Source organism: Bos taurus, chromosome 5 (genome assembly GCF_002263795.3).
Source record: "Bos taurus isolate L1 Dominette 01449 registration number 42190680 breed Hereford chromosome 5, ARS-UCD2.0, whole genome shotgun sequence".
Lineage (NCBI taxonomy): Eukaryota > Metazoa > Chordata > Mammalia > Artiodactyla > Bovidae > Bos > Bos taurus.
This window is the reverse complement of record NC_037332.1, coordinates 34,378,991-34,397,076: the sequence shown is the minus strand read 5'-3', so window position 1 is coordinate 34,397,076 and position 18,086 is coordinate 34,378,991. Positions and strand designations below refer to the sequence as shown.

General features: G+C 35.2%; 1 protein-coding gene across 1 annotated transcript in view; it reads left to right on the top strand.

Annotated features, from left to right (window-relative positions):
* Window positions 1-18,086, top strand: part of ARID2 (AT-rich interaction domain 2) — a 208,680-nt gene that overhangs the window by 120,930 nt on the left and 69,664 nt on the right. The window contains exons 5-6 of the mRNA XM_002687323.7: window positions 170-388; window positions 3,802-3,869. Of these exons, the coding sequence (XP_002687369.1) occupies window positions 170-388; window positions 3,802-3,869 (287 nt within the window). The remainder of the gene's footprint in view (window positions 1-169; window positions 389-3,801; window positions 3,870-18,086) is intronic.

The following is an 18,086-nucleotide window of genomic DNA, read 5'->3' as shown; positions in this document are numbered from 1 at the left end:
ATACTTTTTGAGGAGTGTAATTTTCACAAGTTCAAAAACTGGACTCTAAACTACTCAGTTTGTATTTTATAAAAGAAAGCAAACTTCTATCCTGTATTTAGAAGATATTAACCAAAAATGATTTCTCATCCTTGATATACTTAACAGTGTTGTTTTTTGTCTTTGTTAGATTATCTCCGTCAGAGTTATGGGCTATCTATGGACTTCAATTCGCCAAATGATTACAATAAACTGGTGCTTTCACTGTTATCTGGACTCCCAAACGAAGTGGACTTTGCTATTAATGTATGCACTCTCCTGTCAAATGAAAGCAAACATGTCATGCAACTTGAAAAAGACCCTAAAATCATCACATTATTACTTGCTAATGCCGGGGTGTTTGACGACAGTAAGTTTTAGGTTTAATGTATTATATAATCATTCTGTTAAAGGTGTGTTTAGATTTTTTTGAAAGGTTTTTAAGGAAAATATTTTCATTAGTCAATATAATAGCATTCTTTATTTGCTTTTGTTATATTAAATGTATCATTTAAAATAATGAATGTCTGGATTTTTTTAACCTTATATATTTGAATAGATTAGATATTTAACCTCATTAGAGCTTTCGAAATTAAAATGCTGCATTTTTCTTAGAATAAATGTGGGTTTGTTGATTTGAAATTGTTTGATGCAAACTTTTGATAGAAAAAACTAGACCTGTAAGAAATTGTTTTCTGATGTCTATTTCTGCAGGTGTATAGTTAAATTTTTTAACTAAATAGTTTAGGTCAATGCATTTGAAAATTTGCTGCATAATAATCAAAATAAGGATTATCAAATATTTCATAGTTTTACTTGTAGGATTTTCTAGTTGTAGGTTTTTGTAGATCAGGTTCTTTGTTTTCTGTGAAATTATCTCAAATCTGGATTACTCTTCAGACCAAATTGCACAATTCTGTAATTGTAGTTTAATAGGACTTTAAAAAATAGGTTTTGAAATTTTTTCCTGCTCATAGTTTGTCCTTTTAAAATATCTATGTCAGCTGAATGTTATTGATAGAAAGTTTCTTCTTGCTTCTCAATCCTCCTTCTACCCCAGCAACCATTGTAACTTCTTTTGCCAGAAGTTTATTCTATTAATAGATTAAAGTATTGATACATTTTGCAATTATTTTATCATATAGGAAATTATATAGAATAGTCTGAGAATTTCTTGTAATATTTCATAGGTATATGAGTATTTTTGTGTTTATCTTTAAGTAGCAGTATGTTTGCAAATAAGTTCATTTTTCTGTAATTTTCAAGCATGCTTTTATTTGGGATTATCTAAATAGGATTCCCTTTTTCTTGTTGTTGTTGTTGGCCGTGTCATGCAGGTCATGGGTTCTCAGTTCTCCAACCAGGGATTGAACCCAAGCCCTCAGCAGTGAGAACAGAGTCCTAATCACTGGACTGCCAGGGAGTTCCCTAAATAGAATTCCTTAAAATCTGACATGTATTTATTTTATATGAAGACGTTTTGCAATTAAATTGAAATTAGTTTCTTAAACTTCTGAAACTATTTTTGGTTACAATGTGGAGGAGGAACAAAGATCAGCACTTAATCAGTTTGAATTGTAACTGTGAAGATCTAACTTTCATGGATTTCCACCTCACTTTTATGTTCTTTGCTTTCTAATATTTCATCTTGATCTTTTAAAGACATTTTTCAGCATTTAATACATAATGGAGTTTAACATTGGTTCATTTTTAGAAATCTTAAAATGAAGTTTTTAGAAAGAATAAATATTCTCAGGCCATAATAATTTTGGTGAATTCTTACCATTTAATCATTGGATAAGGATTTCATTTGTATATATATGATAAACTGAGTTTACCAGTTTTAATGCATGAAGTGTGACATTCTTTAGCACTTTTTTTTTATCTCAGACTAAATTATTATGTAGAGTAGCAATCATTAATAATTAATATTAGCAAATGCTATTTGAGGAATGTTTCTTTTATTTCAGTAGTCAGAATTTAGAGTTCCAGAGTATATAGGGACTTTATGAAGACCATATACTTTTAAAACAGTGTTTTTACATTATGAAAATATTAAGGGTATGTATGATTATGTATATATTTCATTAGGCTCTTGAGAGGTTTTGAATTTTTTTAGGCATGGAATTTTAATTGAGAGAAAATATAGATAACCGCTTCTTTTGAATGTGTGGGATATTTATACATGATATGTGTTTGAAGAAGTATAATAAAAATTCCATGTGCCAAAAATTTAATTTTTCCATCTTATATTTGCATTCAGTGTTCTTTTCCCATGGAGTTTTTCTTTGTAAGGTTTTCTTCAGGACAAACAAAATCTTGTCTTTCTTTAGAAGTATATGGACTTTATTTTTCTGATATAGCTGCTATGTATGTATACATTTGATGAAACTCTTCTTTAGGTCACTGTAGTTAAATTTATTTATTAAAAACTTCACACTTACCCTTTATATCATGTTCTCATGATTCTAATATCAATATAATGTTAAACTGTTTTCATTCCTCACCCTTTTTAATATTTTTTCAATGAAAAGTCTTATTCTTACCTAAGTACTTTAGAAATTTTATTTTAACTCAATAGTAAGTAAATATTACTTGGCTTCCCTGGTGGCTCAGATAGTAGACAATCTGCCTGTAATGCAGGAGGCCCGGTTTCAATCCCTGGGTCAGGAACATCCCCTGGAGAAGGGAATGGCAACCCACTCCAGTATTCTTGCTTAGAGAATTCCATGGACAGTGGAACCTGGCAGACTACAGTCCATGGGGTCTCAATGAGTAGGACATGACTGAGTGACTAACACACACAATATTAAGTAAATATTATGTCTGTAATTAAAGGTGTAATAAGACTACAAACATTCAGTAAATCTTTTACAACAGAAAATACATCCATGTGTTATCCTTGTTATTAACACATCCATTAAGAAGGCTTACTTGTATTTTTTTGAAGAATCAAGTTCATAAAGCTAGTTTTTCTGTTAACAGTTGCCACTATGTAGTTTTCTTCTTCATTTGAAAACCAGTAGCTTTCATTATAGAATATATATAATTATAGATAGTTGATGAAAGTACTTACCTGATTTTTAAAGAGCGATGCCTATTGTGTCACAGTTTAAAAATTTGTATTATATGACTTTACTGTCTAGTCCCATTGCTGACAAAGTGAGTTAGCAACATAGAAATGAAAAAAAAAAGGTATAACATGTATCTGTATACCTCAACCTTTGTTGTGAGAGGCAGGGGTAGTGTGTTATTAAGAAGAAGCTCTTGAAAATAAATGGTTTGCGTTTCCTCCTAAAACATCTTTATCAAGAAACTATAAATCAGCTATATGGCTTAGAATGTTTTCTAAAGATTTATTCCTAAAGAATATCTTGCCCATTAATATTTCAAATATAAATTATATAATTATTTTTGAAATGAATGAATATTTAAGATTATAAAAGTTTGGGAACCTAATAGTAATAGCATCAGTTTGACTTTTTAATATTTTTTTCTTCTACAAATCATAACTAATGCAGAGTAATTATTATTGTCTGTGTAACTATTATGAAAGCCAGTTGTGTGTTTTTAGAGTGTGACAAAAACTTTATTTAAATTCTATAATTTAAAAAACTGTATTTCAAGAGAAATTATCATGACTTTCTATCATTTATTATGAAGCAGTTTTTAGTGAACAAGGTATCTTAAGGTGTATTTTTACTGTTTTTCCAAACCTATCTATTCAGGAACTAAGTGAAATAAGTAATTTCATATTACTGAATATGCTATTTATTCTTTTAGCTTTAGGATCCTTTTCTACTGTATTTGGAGAAGAATGGAAGGAGAAGACTGATAGAGATTTTGTTAAGGTAATTCATGTAAATTAAAATATGAAACATTGCTTTGTATGTAGCCAAGGGCCAAAGGTCAGTTACTTATTTTATATAAGAACTGTGATTAAGCTGAGTAAAAAATATTTTAGAATAGCTAATAAACAAATGAAGTTTTCATTTTATCATATATTGATTTCTAAGAATGATAAATCTGTAACAGAAGCAATAAATCTGAGGATACTCAGACTAAGTAGCAGTTTGGATAATTTCCTTAAGATTATTTTTCAGTTTACTTAATCATTCTTCAGCTGTGTAATATGCCAATAGATTTTTTTGTTAAGTTTAATTATAGTGACTGTGTTTTAATTTCTAGAAATTCTCAAATCTGTGTATATACAAACACATACTTGATAGTGCTAGTATCTAAGCCTCCTGTGACTCTGATTCTACTAACTCTGGTTCATGGTGAATTATTCCTTTGTGTTTTTTAATGTTGCTTTATAAATTTCAGCAGACTTATTTATGTAGGATTTTTGTGCAGATTGGCTGGAAAGTATTTTTTCCTTTCTCTGTTGCTTTTGCCAGTCACTTGAAATACTGATCAGAATGACTTTATATTAATTTTTTTATTGGACATTTTTCTGATTACTCTGATAGTAAAAACAAAGTCATGGGAATTGTGAAGCAAGCTAGTGGTGAAATACATTATGGATTGTTTTTAACTCAAAGCTCAAGACAGTCCCTTTTGTCTCTCTTTCTTTGAGGATATTAAACCTTCAAATTTCTCACCATGATAGAGTTGCCTTTTTAATTCCCAACTTTACAAGCTAACCCCAAGTTCTGTATTACCCCATCACCTCTTGATTGAAGTTAGGCAGATAATTTCTTTAACTATAGAAAACTGGTCAATAAACACACACAAAAAAAGTATATTAAAGTAACACATGCCATCACAATGAGGAATAGAGTTGTCAGTATAATCACTAATCACATAAAATCAAGAAGACACAAATATGTTAAAGATGAACAGATGATCACGTCTGTTATATATTTTCATTAATTTGTAGTATTTATATTTTATTCCACATACTGTCTTCTTTGGGTTTAAATCTCTTCACTTTTTCTAATTTCTTGAGCTGGTGCTTGGAGTTACTGATTTTTGTTTCTGTTTTTTCTAATATATATATTTAAAGTCATAAAATTCCATCCAAACACACTTTAACTTTGTACTTCCAATATTGATAATTTCGTATCATTATTATAATGCATTTTAAAATATCTTCTAATGTCCATTATGTTTTTCTCTTTAAGAAAATGGATTATTTAGTAGGGAATTTTCTTAATTTCCAAAAACATATGGAAAACTTCCTAATTTCCTTTTTTTTACTAATATCTAACTGAATTTTAGTATGTTTAGAGAGACTGTTCTGCTTAGTTTTTAATCTTTGAAATGTTTTCACCCATTACTTTGTAGCTTAGCATTTATCACTGTACTTTGCAGATACATTTTTACACCTTGAAGGTTTGTGGCAACCCTGTGTTGAGCAAGTTTATCAATGCCATTTTTTCCAACAACATATGTTCATTTCATGTGTCTGTGCTCATTTTGATAATTCATTATTTCAAACTTTTTAATTATTATTTTTTGTTATTGGGTTTGCCAAAAGGTTCATTTTGTTTTTTTCTGTACAATGGCTTTAGTATTGCTTAGTTGTCTTTAACTTTATTTGAAACAATTTTGGTAGATTGTACTGTGACAGCTGTCATATTGGCATGGGTTAAAAAAAGCTTAACAAAATTGGTGAATTTTTGTATAACCATTTTAATATTGAAGATGGAAGAGAAAACCAACATTTTTGGCATATGGCGCTTTATTATTTCAAGAAATGTAAAAATGCAACAGAAACACAAAAAAAGTTTTGTGCAATGTATGGAGAAGGTGCTATGACTAACTGAACATGTTAGAAGTGGTTCATGAAGTTTCCTGCTACAGATTTCTCACTGGGCAATGCTCCTCAGTTGGGTAGACCATTTGAAGTTGATAGTGATCAAATCAAGACATTAATTGAGAACAGTCAGTGTTATGCGGCTGCTGCTACTAAGTCACTTCAGTCGTGTTAGACTCTGTGCGACTCCATAGACTCCATAGAGCCCACCAGGCTCCCCCGTCCCTGGGATTCTCCAGGAAAGAACACTGGAGTGGGTTGTCATTTCCTTCTGCAGTGCATGAAAGTGAAAAGTGAAAGTGAAGTCATTCAGTCGTGTCTGACTCTTAGCGACCCCATAGATGGCAGCCCACCAGGCTCCTCCGCCCATGGGATTTTCCAGGCAAGAGTACTGGAGTCAGTTGCCATTGCCTTCTCCGAGGCAGTGTTATACCATGCAGGAAATAGCTGACATACTCAAAAGATCTAAATCAAGCCTTGAAAGTCATTTGCACCAGCTTGGTTATTTTCATTAGTTAAGCGAATGAAATCTTCTTGACCATATTTCTGGATGTGATTCTCTGCTTAAACATAATGAAAACATTCCATTTTTAAAGCACATTATGACAGGTGATGAAAAGTGAATACGGCAAAATAATGTGGGGCAAAGCAAAATGAACCACCACCAACCACATGGAATACTGGTCTTCATCCAGAGAAGGTGATGTTGTGTATATGCTGGGATTGGAAGGGAGACCTCTATTATCAGTTCCTTCTGGAAAACCAAACTATTAATTCCAACAAGTACTACTCAATTAGACCAACAGGAAGCAGCACTTCACAAAAAGTGTCCAGATTAGTCAACAGAAAACACATCATCTTCCATCTGGATAATGCAAGAACATGTGTTTCTTTGATGACCAGGCAACAACTGTGATAGCTTGGCTAGGACATTAATTCGTCTGCCATATTCATCAGACATTGCACCTTTGGATTTCCACTTATTTCCGTCTTTACAGATTCTCTTAATGGAAAAAATTTCTCCAGTGGGAAAAAGTTTCCTCGAAGACTGTAAAAGGCACCTGGAACAGTTCTTTGCCCAAAAAAGATAAAAAGTTTTGAGATGATGCATATGCAATTACCTGAAAAGTGACAGAATTTAGTAGAACAAAATGATAAATACATTGTTCAATAAAGTTCATGGTAAAAATGAAAAGTATGTCTTTTATTTTTACTTAAAAACTGAAGGGACTTTTTGGCCAATCCACTATTATAGTAGTTTTGGTAATGTATGATCTTTGATTTTGCTACTATGACTTACTGAAGGTTCAGATGATGGTTAGCCTTTTGTTTTTTAGCATTCTTTCCTAATCAAAGGAGATCCAACCTAAAGGAAATCAGTCCTGAATGTTCTTTGGAAGGACTGATGCTGAAGCTGAAACTCCAATTCTTTGGCCACCTGGTGCGAAGAACTGACTCATTGGAAAAGACTCTGATGCTGGGAAAGATTGAAGGTGGGAGGAGAAGGGGCCGAGAGGATGAGATGGTTGGATGGCATCACCGACTCAATGGACCTGAGTTTGGGTAAACTCCGGGAGTTGGTGATGGACAGGGAGCCCTGGCATGCTGCAGTCCATGGGGTTGCAAAGAGTCGGACACAACTGAGCAACTGAACTGACTGGCACTTTTTTGGAGCATAATGCTATTGCACACTTAATAGATTATAGTAGAGTATAAACATAAATATTATAGGCACTGGGAAACCAAAATGTTTGTTTGGGTTGACTCACTTTATTATGATATTTAGTTTATTGTGGTGGTCTGAAACTGAACCTGCAATATCTTCAAGGTGACCTGTGTTCTGAAATTGTTAGGTGTAAGTGTCTACATAAGTCACTTAAGCCAATACAGTTAATCATTAAAAAAAAATTTTTTTTATTGGAGTATAGTTGATTTACAGTGTTGTGTTAGTTTCAGGTGAATAGTTGAGTGAATCATTTTTGCATATACATGTGTCTATTCTTTTTTACATTCTTTTCTCATAGGTTATTACAGAATATTGAGTAGAATTCTCTATGCTTTTCAGTAGGTCCTTATTAATTATATATTTCATCAAAATACATAAAAATAATAGTGTGTATATGTTAATCCCAGTCTCCTAATTTATCCCCTCCACCCTGCTTGCAACTTTGGTAACCATAAGTTTGTTTTCTACATTTGTGACTCTTTCTGTTTTGTAAATATGTTCGTTTGCACCATTTTTTTTAAGATACCACATATAAGCAATATCATATGATATGTCTTTGTCTGACTTACTTCACTTAGTATGATAATCTCTAGGTCCAACTATGTTGCTGCAAATGACATTTCATTCTTTTTTATGACTGAGTAATATCCCATTGCGTATATTTATGCATTCCTCTGTCAACGGACATTTAGGTTGCTTCCGTGTCTTTTCTATTGTAAGTGCTGCTCCAGTGAACATTGGGGTACATGTATCTTTTTGAATTATGGCAACAGCATCAGATATTTATATTTCCAGGGCAATATTGGCTGTTTCATCTGTTTATTTCTTCATTTATGAAGATAAATATGTTAAAAGCACCCAGTTGGATTGTGGAAAATTCTTAAAGAGATGGGAGTACCAGACCACCTTACCTGTCTACTGAAAAACCTGTATGCAGTCAGGAGGCAACAGTTAGAACCGGACGTGGGGACGTGGAACAGTTGACTGGTTCAAATCAAAACTGTTGAACTAGTAGGACAAAGTTCATGGATGTATGAACCTTGGGAATGGAGTATGACAAGGCTGTATATCGTCATCCTGCTTACTTAACTTATATGCAGAGTACATCATGTGAAATTCCAGGTTGAATGAATCACAAGCTGGAATCAAGATTGCTCGGAGAAATAACAACAACATCAAATACACAGATGATACCACTCTAATGGCAGAAAGTAAAGAGAAATTAAAGAGCCTCTTGATGAAGATGAAAGAGGAGAGTGAAACAGCTGGCTTAAAATTCAACATTCAACAAATGAAGATCATGGCATCCAATCCCATCACTTTATGGCAAATAGAAGGGGAAGAAACTGGAGGCAGTGTCAGATTTTATTTTCTTGGGTTCCAAAATCACTGCAGATGGTGACTGCAGCCATGAAATTAGAACATGCTTACTTCTTGGAAGAAAAGCTATGACAACCCACCCAGTATATTAAAAAGCAAAGACATTACTTTGTTTACTGAGAAAGGTCATATAGTCAAGGCCATGGTTTTTCCAGTAGTCATTTACAGATGTGAGAGTTGGACCATAAAGAAGTCTGAGTGCCACAAAATTGATGCTTTCAAATTGTGGTGCTGGGGAAGACTTGAGAGTCCCGTGGACAGCAAGGAGATCAAACCATTCAATCCTAAAGGAAATAAATTCTGAATATTCATTGGAAGGTCTGATGTTGAAACTGAAGCTCCAGTTCTTTGGCCATTTGATGTGAAGAGCCCATTCATTGGAAAAGACCCTGATACTGGGAAAATTGACGGCAAAAGGAGAAGGGGGTGCAAGAGGGTGAGATGATTAGTTAGCATCACTGACTTAATGGACATGAGTTTGAGCAAACTCCAGGAGATGGTGAAGAACAGTGAGGCCTCACGTGGTGCAGTCCATGGTGTCGCAAAGAATCAAACATGACCTAGTGACTAAACAACAACCTCTTTTTTATTATGACAACACAATCATGATATTTGTATTTCCACACCAATACTGACTGTTTCACCTGTTTATTTCTTCATTTATGAAGAGAAATGGGTTAAAAGCACCCGTTTTGATTGAGGATGTATTTCTTTATCCTTATAGTTCTATAAAGATAGTATTTTCACATTTTGAGAATGCATTATTTAGTGAACACTAGCTGTTACATCCTTCTGGTTAATTGGACATATTATAAAGTCTCCTTTTTACAGTTAAGTCTCCTTTATCCTTTTTTTTTCCTTTCTTTTTTGATCTGCTGTTGTGGTTGTTGTTCAGTCCTCAAGTCATGTCTGACTATCTGCAACTCCATGAAGTGCAGCACGCCAGGGTTCCCTGTCTTTCACTATCTCCCTGAGTTTGCTCAGACTCATGTCCATTGAGTCAGTGATGCCACCCAACCATCTTATCCTCTGTCACCCCTTTATCCTCTTGCTCTCAATCTTTCCCAGCATCAGAATCTTTTCCAGTGAATTGGCTGTTCGCATCAGGTGGCCAACATATTGGAGATTCAGCTTTAGCATCAGATATTAATGTAACTATATATTTGTGTGTGTGTGTATCAGCTTCCTTTTGGTTGATATTTATATGTTCTTATTTTATATTCAACCTCTTTTATCTTTATATTTTAGATCAGTTTTTTGATAAATAACATATATTTGGGCTTTTTTTTTTTTTTTGGCTTCTCTGGTGGCTAAGACAGTAAAGAATCTGCCTTCAATATGGGAGACCTGGGTTTGATCCCTGGGTCAGGAAGATTCCCTGGTGAAGGGAATGACTACCCACTCCAGTAATTTTGCCCAGAGAATTCCATGGACAGAGGAGCCTTGCGGGGTACAGTCCATGTGGGTCACAAAGTGTCGGATACAACTGAGTAACTGAGACTTTCACTGGACCTTTTACCTCTTAGTTGGAAAAACTTTGATTTTAAATTAGTGTATATTCCATCTACTTTAAGTATAATTTTGATACATAATTATGTTTAAATTTATCATGTTCTGAATAGGTTTCTAAATGTCTTGCCTGTTTGGTTTTCTTTTCTGTCCTTTCTTACTTTTTTGGAATTGATTGGACTGAGTATTATTTATTTTTTACTATTGTGCCCACTTAGATTTTATATACACTTACTCTGTTTTCTTGTTGATCATATTAGTGCTATTTTAATCCTTATTAATTTTAGTGACTAAATAATAGTAACAATTTAATAAATTAGTACTTACCTCATTTTTTATTTATATACAACTTTTGTTGTGCAATGTTGCTTTTTCAGGTTTCTTAAATAGAATCTTAGACCATTGATTTTAGATTTTTTATCTTGTCTTGTATCAGTATATAAAGCTATCAATTCCCTCTATAAACAACTTGAAATATTTTCCCACAATTTTTATGTTGTCATTATCATTTAGTTCATGGTATTTATTTCCCTTGTGATTTCTTCTTTGACTCATGAGTTATATAGAAATGTTTTATTTCTGTTTTCAAACTACCTTTTATTATTATCATTTACTGTCATTATTATCACTGCTTTTTAATTGCATTCCATTCTGCCAGAGAACATCCCATATGATTTCATTCTTTTTTAATCAAGACTTGTTTTATAGTTCAGCCTACAGTCTTTCTGGTGAATGTTTTATGCATACTTGAATGTTTTTTGGATGTAATATTTGTTGATAACAAAGAGTGTTGACAGTGTTGTTTGATATTTCTGTATCATTGATGTTTTTCTGTATAATTGTTCTATGATTTCTTGAGAGTTGAATGTTGAAATCATCAACTATTTGTATGCCCTGTCAGTGTTTGTATCTCCTATTGGTTATGTCAGTTTTTGCTTCATGTATTTTGAACTCCAATTACTGGCATGTACATTTAGGATTATTATTTTTGCTTGGGTTTATTTAACTTTTTTTCAAGAAATTTGGAATGTTTATGGCAATTACTTGTTCAGTTTTTTTTGTTTCCGCTCCTGCCTTTTAGGAACTGTTCTACAAGCCACTGTGGCTCTGTTCCTTGCTTTAAGGCCTTTTCGTTTTCTGTGTACTTCACTGTGGATAGTTTCTATTGTTATGTTTTTATTTTCTGTTTTCTAATTAAGCCCATCTAATCATATTTTTTTATTTCAGATACTGTTTTTCAGTGAAATTCCATTTGACTTTTTTATATTGTCCCATATTGCCCTTAATTATGTTCATATTTTCCTTTAAATGGTTGAACATATTTAATAATAGTTGTTTGAAAATTTTTATCTCCTAGTTTTATTACTTTTTGGGGCTTCCTTGGTGGCTCAGAGATTAAAACGTCTGCATGCAATGCGGCAGACCTAGGTTTGATCCCTGGGTCGGGAAGATCCCCTGGAGAATGAAATGGCAACCCACTCCAGTATTCTTGCCCGGAGAATCTCAAGGATGGAGAAGCCTGGTGGGCTACAGTCCACGGGGTCGCAGAGTCAGACACGACTGAGGGACTTAACTTTCTTTATTATTTTTATTATTTCTGGGTCTTTTTTTCTTGAAACACGTTTGCCTTAGTTACGTGTCGTGTTTCCTACTTCCTTTGTATGTGTGCTCAGTTGTTCGGTCATGTCCGACTCTTTGTAACCCCATTGACTCTAGCCTGCCAGGCTCCTCTGTCCATGGAATTTCCTAGGCAAGAATACAGGGTTTCCATTTTCTACTCTAGCCGATCTTCCCAACAAAAGGACCAAACCTGCATCTCTTACGTTTCCTACACTCAGATCAGATTAGATCAGATCAGTCGCTCAGTCGTGTCCGACTCTTCGCAACCCCATGAACCGCAGCACACCAGGCCTCCCTGGCATCACCAACTCCCGGAGTTCACTCAGACTCACGTCCATCGAGTCAGTGATGCCATCCAGACATCTCATCCTCTGTCGTCCCTTTCTCCTCCTGCCCCCAATCCCTCCCTGCATCAGTCTTTTCCAATGAGTCAACTCTTCGCATGAGGTGGCCAAAGTACTGGAGTTTCAGCTTTAGCATCAGTCCTTCCAAAGAAATCCCAGGGCTGATCTCCTTCAGAATGGACTGGTTGGATCTCCTTGCAGTCCAAGGGACTCTCAAGAGTCTTCTCCAACACCACAGTTCAAAAGCATCAGTTCTTTGGCACTCAGCCTTCTTCACAGTCCAACTCTCACATCCATACATGACCACTGGAAAAACCATAGCCTTGACTAGACGAACCTTTGTTGGCAAAGTAATGTCTCTGCTTTTGAATACGCTATCTAGGTTGGTCATAACTTTCCTTCCAAGGAGTAAGCGTCTTTTAATTTCATGGCTGCAGTCACCATCTGCAGTGATTTTGGAGCCCAGAAAAATAAAGTTTGACACTGTTTCCACTGTTTCCCCATCTATTTCCCGTGAAGTGATGGGACTGGATGCCATGATCTTTGTTTTCTGAATGCTGAGCTTTAAGGCAACTTTTTCACTCTCCACCTTCACTTTCATCAAGAGGCTTTTTAGTTCCTCTTCACTTTCTGCCATTAGGGTGGTGTCATCTGCATATCTGAGGTGATTGATATTTCTCCCAGCAATCTTGATTCCAGCTTGTGTTTCTTCCAGTCCAACATTTCTCATGATGTACTCTGCATATAAGTGAAATAAGCAGGGTGACAATATACAGCCTTGACGTACTCCTTTTCATATTTGGAAGCAGTCTGTTGCTCCATGTCCAGTCTAACTGTTGCTTCCTGACCTGCATACAAATTTCTCAAGAGGCAGGTCAGGTGGTCTGGTATTCCCATCTCTTTCAGAATTTTCCACAGTTTCTTGTGATCCACACAGTCAAAGGCTTTGGCATAGTCAATAAAGCAGAAATAGATGTTTTTCTGGAACTCTCTTGTTTTTCCATGATCCAGTGGATGTTGGCAATTTGATCTCTGGTTCTTCTGCCTTTTCTGTAACCAGCTTGAACATCTGGAATTTCACAGTTCACATATTGCTGAAGCCTGGCTTGGAGAATTTTGAGCATTACTTTACTAGCGTGTGAGATGAGTGCAATTGTGCAGTAGTTTGAGCATTCTTTGGCATTGCCTTTCTTTGGGATTGGAATGAAAACGGACCTTTTCCAGTCCTGTGGCCACTGCTGAGTTTTCCAAATTTGCTGGCATATTGAGTGCAGAACTTTCACAGCATCATCTTTTAGGATTTGAAAGAGCTCAACTGGAATTCCATCACCTCCACTAGCTTTGTTCGTAGTGATGCTTTGTAAGGCCCACTTGACTTCACATTCCAGGATGTCTGGCTCTAGGTCAGTGATCACACCATCGTGATTATCTGGGTCGTGAAGATCTTTTTTGTACAGTTCTTCTGTGTATTCTTGCCACCTCTTCTTAATATCTTCTGCTTCTGTTAGGTCCATACCATTTCTGTCCTTTATCGAGCCCATCTTTGCATGAAATGTTCCTTTGGTATCTCTGGTGTTCTTGAAGAGATCTCTAGTCTTTCCCATTCTGTTGTTTTCCTCTATTTCTTTGCACTGATCGCTGAAGAAGGCTTTCTTATCTTTTCTTGCTATTCTTTGGAACTCTGCCTTCAGATGTTTTTATCTTTCCTTTTCTCCTTTGCTTTTCACTTCTCTTCTTTTCACAGCTATTTGTAAGACCTCCTCAGACAGCCATTTTGCTTTTTTGCATTTCTTTTCCACGGGGATGGTCTTGATCCCTGTCTCCTGTACAATGTCACGAACTTCATTCTGTAGTTCATCAGGCACTCTATCTATCAGATCTAGGCCCTTAAATCTATTTCTCACTTCCACGGTATAATCATAAGGGATTTGATTTAGGTCATACCTGAATGTTCTAGTGGTTTTCCCTACTTTCTTCAATTTAAGTCTGAATTTGGCAATAAGGAGTTCTTGATCTGAGCCACAGTGAGCTCCTGGTCTTGTTTTTGCTGACTGTATAGAGCTTCTCCATCTTTGGCTGCAAAGAATATAATCAATCTGATTTCGGTGTGGACCATATGGTGATGTCCATGTGTAGAGTCTTCTCTTGTGTTGTTGGAAGAGGGTGTTTGTTATGACCAGTGCATTTTCTTGACAAAACTCTATTGGTCTTTGCCCTGCTTCATTCCATATTCCAAGGCCAACATGCAGATTCTTTACCACTCAACATCTGGGAAGCCCATACCTCTTTGTATATATAATAATTTTTCAATTAGATATAGGTATTGGAATACTACATTGTTTAGTGTCTAGTATTTGGTGTCTTTCACGAATGTTGAAAGTTGTTCTGGTATACTTTTAATTAATATATGGGTATTTGTTACGACAAATACAGGACTTGTTCAATTGTTAAGTCATGTCCGACTCTTCATGACCCCATGAACTGCAGCATAACCGGCTTACCTGTCTTTCACTGTCTCCCAGAATTTGCTCAAACTCATATGTGTGTGTGTGTGTGTGTGTGTGTGTGTGTATACACATATATGTATGTATATGGGGGAACAGAGGGAGAGAGAATTTATCTTCTCTGTTTAGTAATTGCTAGGAACCAGACATCAAATTGCCAACATCCGCTGGATCATGGAAAAAGCAAGAGAGTTCCAGAAAAACATCTATTTCTGCATTATTAACTATGCCAAAGCCCTTGACTGTGTGGATCACAATAAACTGTGGAAAATTCTGAAAGAGATGGGAATACCAGACCACCTGATCTGCCTCTTGAGAAATTTGTATGCAGGTCAGGAAGCAACAGTTAGAACTGGACATGGAACAGCAGACTGGTTCCAAATAGGAAAAGGAGTTCATCAAGGCTGTATATTGTTACCCTGCTTATTTAACTTATATGCAGAGTACATCATGAGAAACGCTGGACTGGAAGAAACACAAGCTGGAATCAAGATTGCCGGGAGAAATATCAATCACCTCAGATATGCAGATGACACCGCCCTTATGGCAGAAAGTGAAGAGGAACTAAAAAGCCTCTTGATGAAAGTGAAGGTGGAGAGTGAAAAAGTTGGCTTAAAGCTTAACATTCAGAAAACGAAGATCATGGCATCCGGTCCCATCACTTCATGGGAAATAGATGGGGAAACAGTGGAAACGGTGTCAGACTATATTTTTTGGGCTCCAAAATCACTGCAGATGGTGACTGCAGCCATGAAATTAAAAGACGCTTACTCCTTGGAAGGAAAGTTAGGACCAACCTAGATAGCATATTCAAAAGCAGAGACATTACTTTGCCAACAAAGGTTCGTCTAGTCAAGGCTATGGTTTTTCCAGTGGTCATGTATGGATGTGAGAGTTGGACTGTGAAGAAGGCTGAGCGCCGAAGAATTGATGCTTTTGAATTGTGGTGTTGGAGAAGACTCTTGAGAGTCCCTTGGACTGCAAGGAGATCCAACCAGTCCATTCTGAAGGAGATCAGCCCTGGGATTTCTTTGGAAGGACTGATGCTAAAGCTGAAACTCCAATACTTTGGCCACCTCATGTGAAGAGTTGACTCATTGGAAAAGACCCTGATGCAGGGAGGGATTGGGGGCAGGAGGAGAAGGGGACAACAGAGGATGAGATGGCTGGATGGCATCACTGACTCGATGGACGTGAGTCTGAGTGAACTCCGGGAGTTGGTGATGGACAGGGAGGCCTGGTGTGCTGCGATTCATAGGGTCACAAAGAGTCAGACACGACTGAGTGACTGAACTGAACTGAACTGATGATCTTTTTGGTTTATTATCTCTGTTCCATTATGTAGAAAAAGTGTCTGTGTAAATGTATGGGGCGGTCATTGGGCTCACCTCATTTGCCTACCATATTTCAGTAATTACAGTTTTGCATTGTTTTCTTGTCCAGTTTCTTTTAAACACTTGTTTTATACATATTGGTTTATCATGGGATGACTACTGCAGTACCATTATGACCTGATCAAAATTTTCTTCCAAGCATTTTTCATAGATTTTAATTTTATGTATATTTTTACCCATAAGACTTTTTAAAGTATTTTATTTATTCAGCATTTATTTTGATTCAAATCACGTCTGCCTTTTCATGCATTTTTTTTCTCCAGTGTGGGTTTGCAGATGACATTTTTCTGTTTTCATTTGTCAGAAAATGTCTTTATTTCAGCTTTTATGTTGAAGAGCAGTTTCACTGTAAAGTTTCTATAATACTTTGCCAAATGTTTACTTCCATGACTTTGAAAATATCCCACTGTCTTCTGGCTTCCATGATTTCTTTTAGAAAGTTTCCTGTAATTTTAGTTGTCTTTAGTTGTCTTTTTCAAGGTTATCTCTCCCTTTTCCCTCATTTGCATTTAAGATTTTCTTCATCATTGCTTTTCATGAATTTTTTTATGATGCTTCTCCACATTTTATTTATCTTTTCTTAGAGTTTTGAGTGTTTCTTAAGTCTATGGCTTGGCACCTTTCAATTGATTTAGAAAATTCCTTGGCCCTGTCTTTTCAAATACTGTTTTTCCCATTCTTCCTATTTTCCACAGGAACTTCAATTAATTCTGTGTTAGAACTTTTCAGTGTATATGTCTTGAATGATTGTATTCTGTTCATCCTTTTGTCTTTTCATGCTTCTAACTTGATATTTTTCCTGCCATCTCTTCCAGTCACTAATTCTTACCTGAGTGGAATGTAATCATTCATTAAATATGTCCATTCAGTTTTTGTTTTCAGTTCTAAAATTTCTGTTTATCTGTTTCTTAAAGTTTCTGCTTATATGCCAAACTTCAGTCTTATCTTCTGTTTCTTTTTTTTCCCATGATCATTTAAAATTCCTCTCTGATATCTCTCTTATTTGAATTTCCTGTGACCCTTTTTTCTTTGTTATTGAACATTGTCTTCTTCCTTTATATGCCTAGTTTTTTTTATTGTTACCAAACATTTTTTTATCTTGAGTTTTTTTGCATTGAGTCCTTTTGCTCAAAGTCCTTTTGTGGACTTTTTCTCATGTTATGAATTCCTCGAACTGAAATAGTCATTTTGAAATACACATCAGAATGTTTAGAAATAGTGAACTAATACCCCGTGTGCTTCTTTATTAGTCGAGAAGTAATAAGAAGTAATAGAGCTAAATGGCATAGAGAAGTTAAAACTAAAACTCATTCTGTATAGATTTATCAATATAAAGGTGTTTGTTTCTTAGCTTGAAAAAGATTAAGCAGTGGATTTTGACTTATTCCCTCTCTCATAAGGATCAAAAAATAATTTGTAGATATGGAGTACTAAAACACAACCTAAATATCTGGGTTACAAATCTGTAAACATAAATGCTCCACTACTTGCTTTTATATTTTCTTCTAGATACAGATTTACTCAGTAGCTAGCCAGTTATGTCTTAGGAGTCTATAAATAGAAATCTGTTTCTGTGTGCAGTTTATTAATGGGATTAATAACTGTCAGAATTTTTGAGTACTAATGAGCATAAATACCATTTCTAGATATTTTCTGTAGCTATGAAGTGATCTGAAAATATCTGTGATTCGTATTGGTGACAGTGTCAGAAGAATTTCTATTACCACTGTGGTTTGTTTTCTAATATTCAGAGTTGAAGAAAATGCTAAGGAAATGACAAATTTTAGTTAGAGGTTAATGAACTTAAAGATGTCATTCTTTTTAGAGATG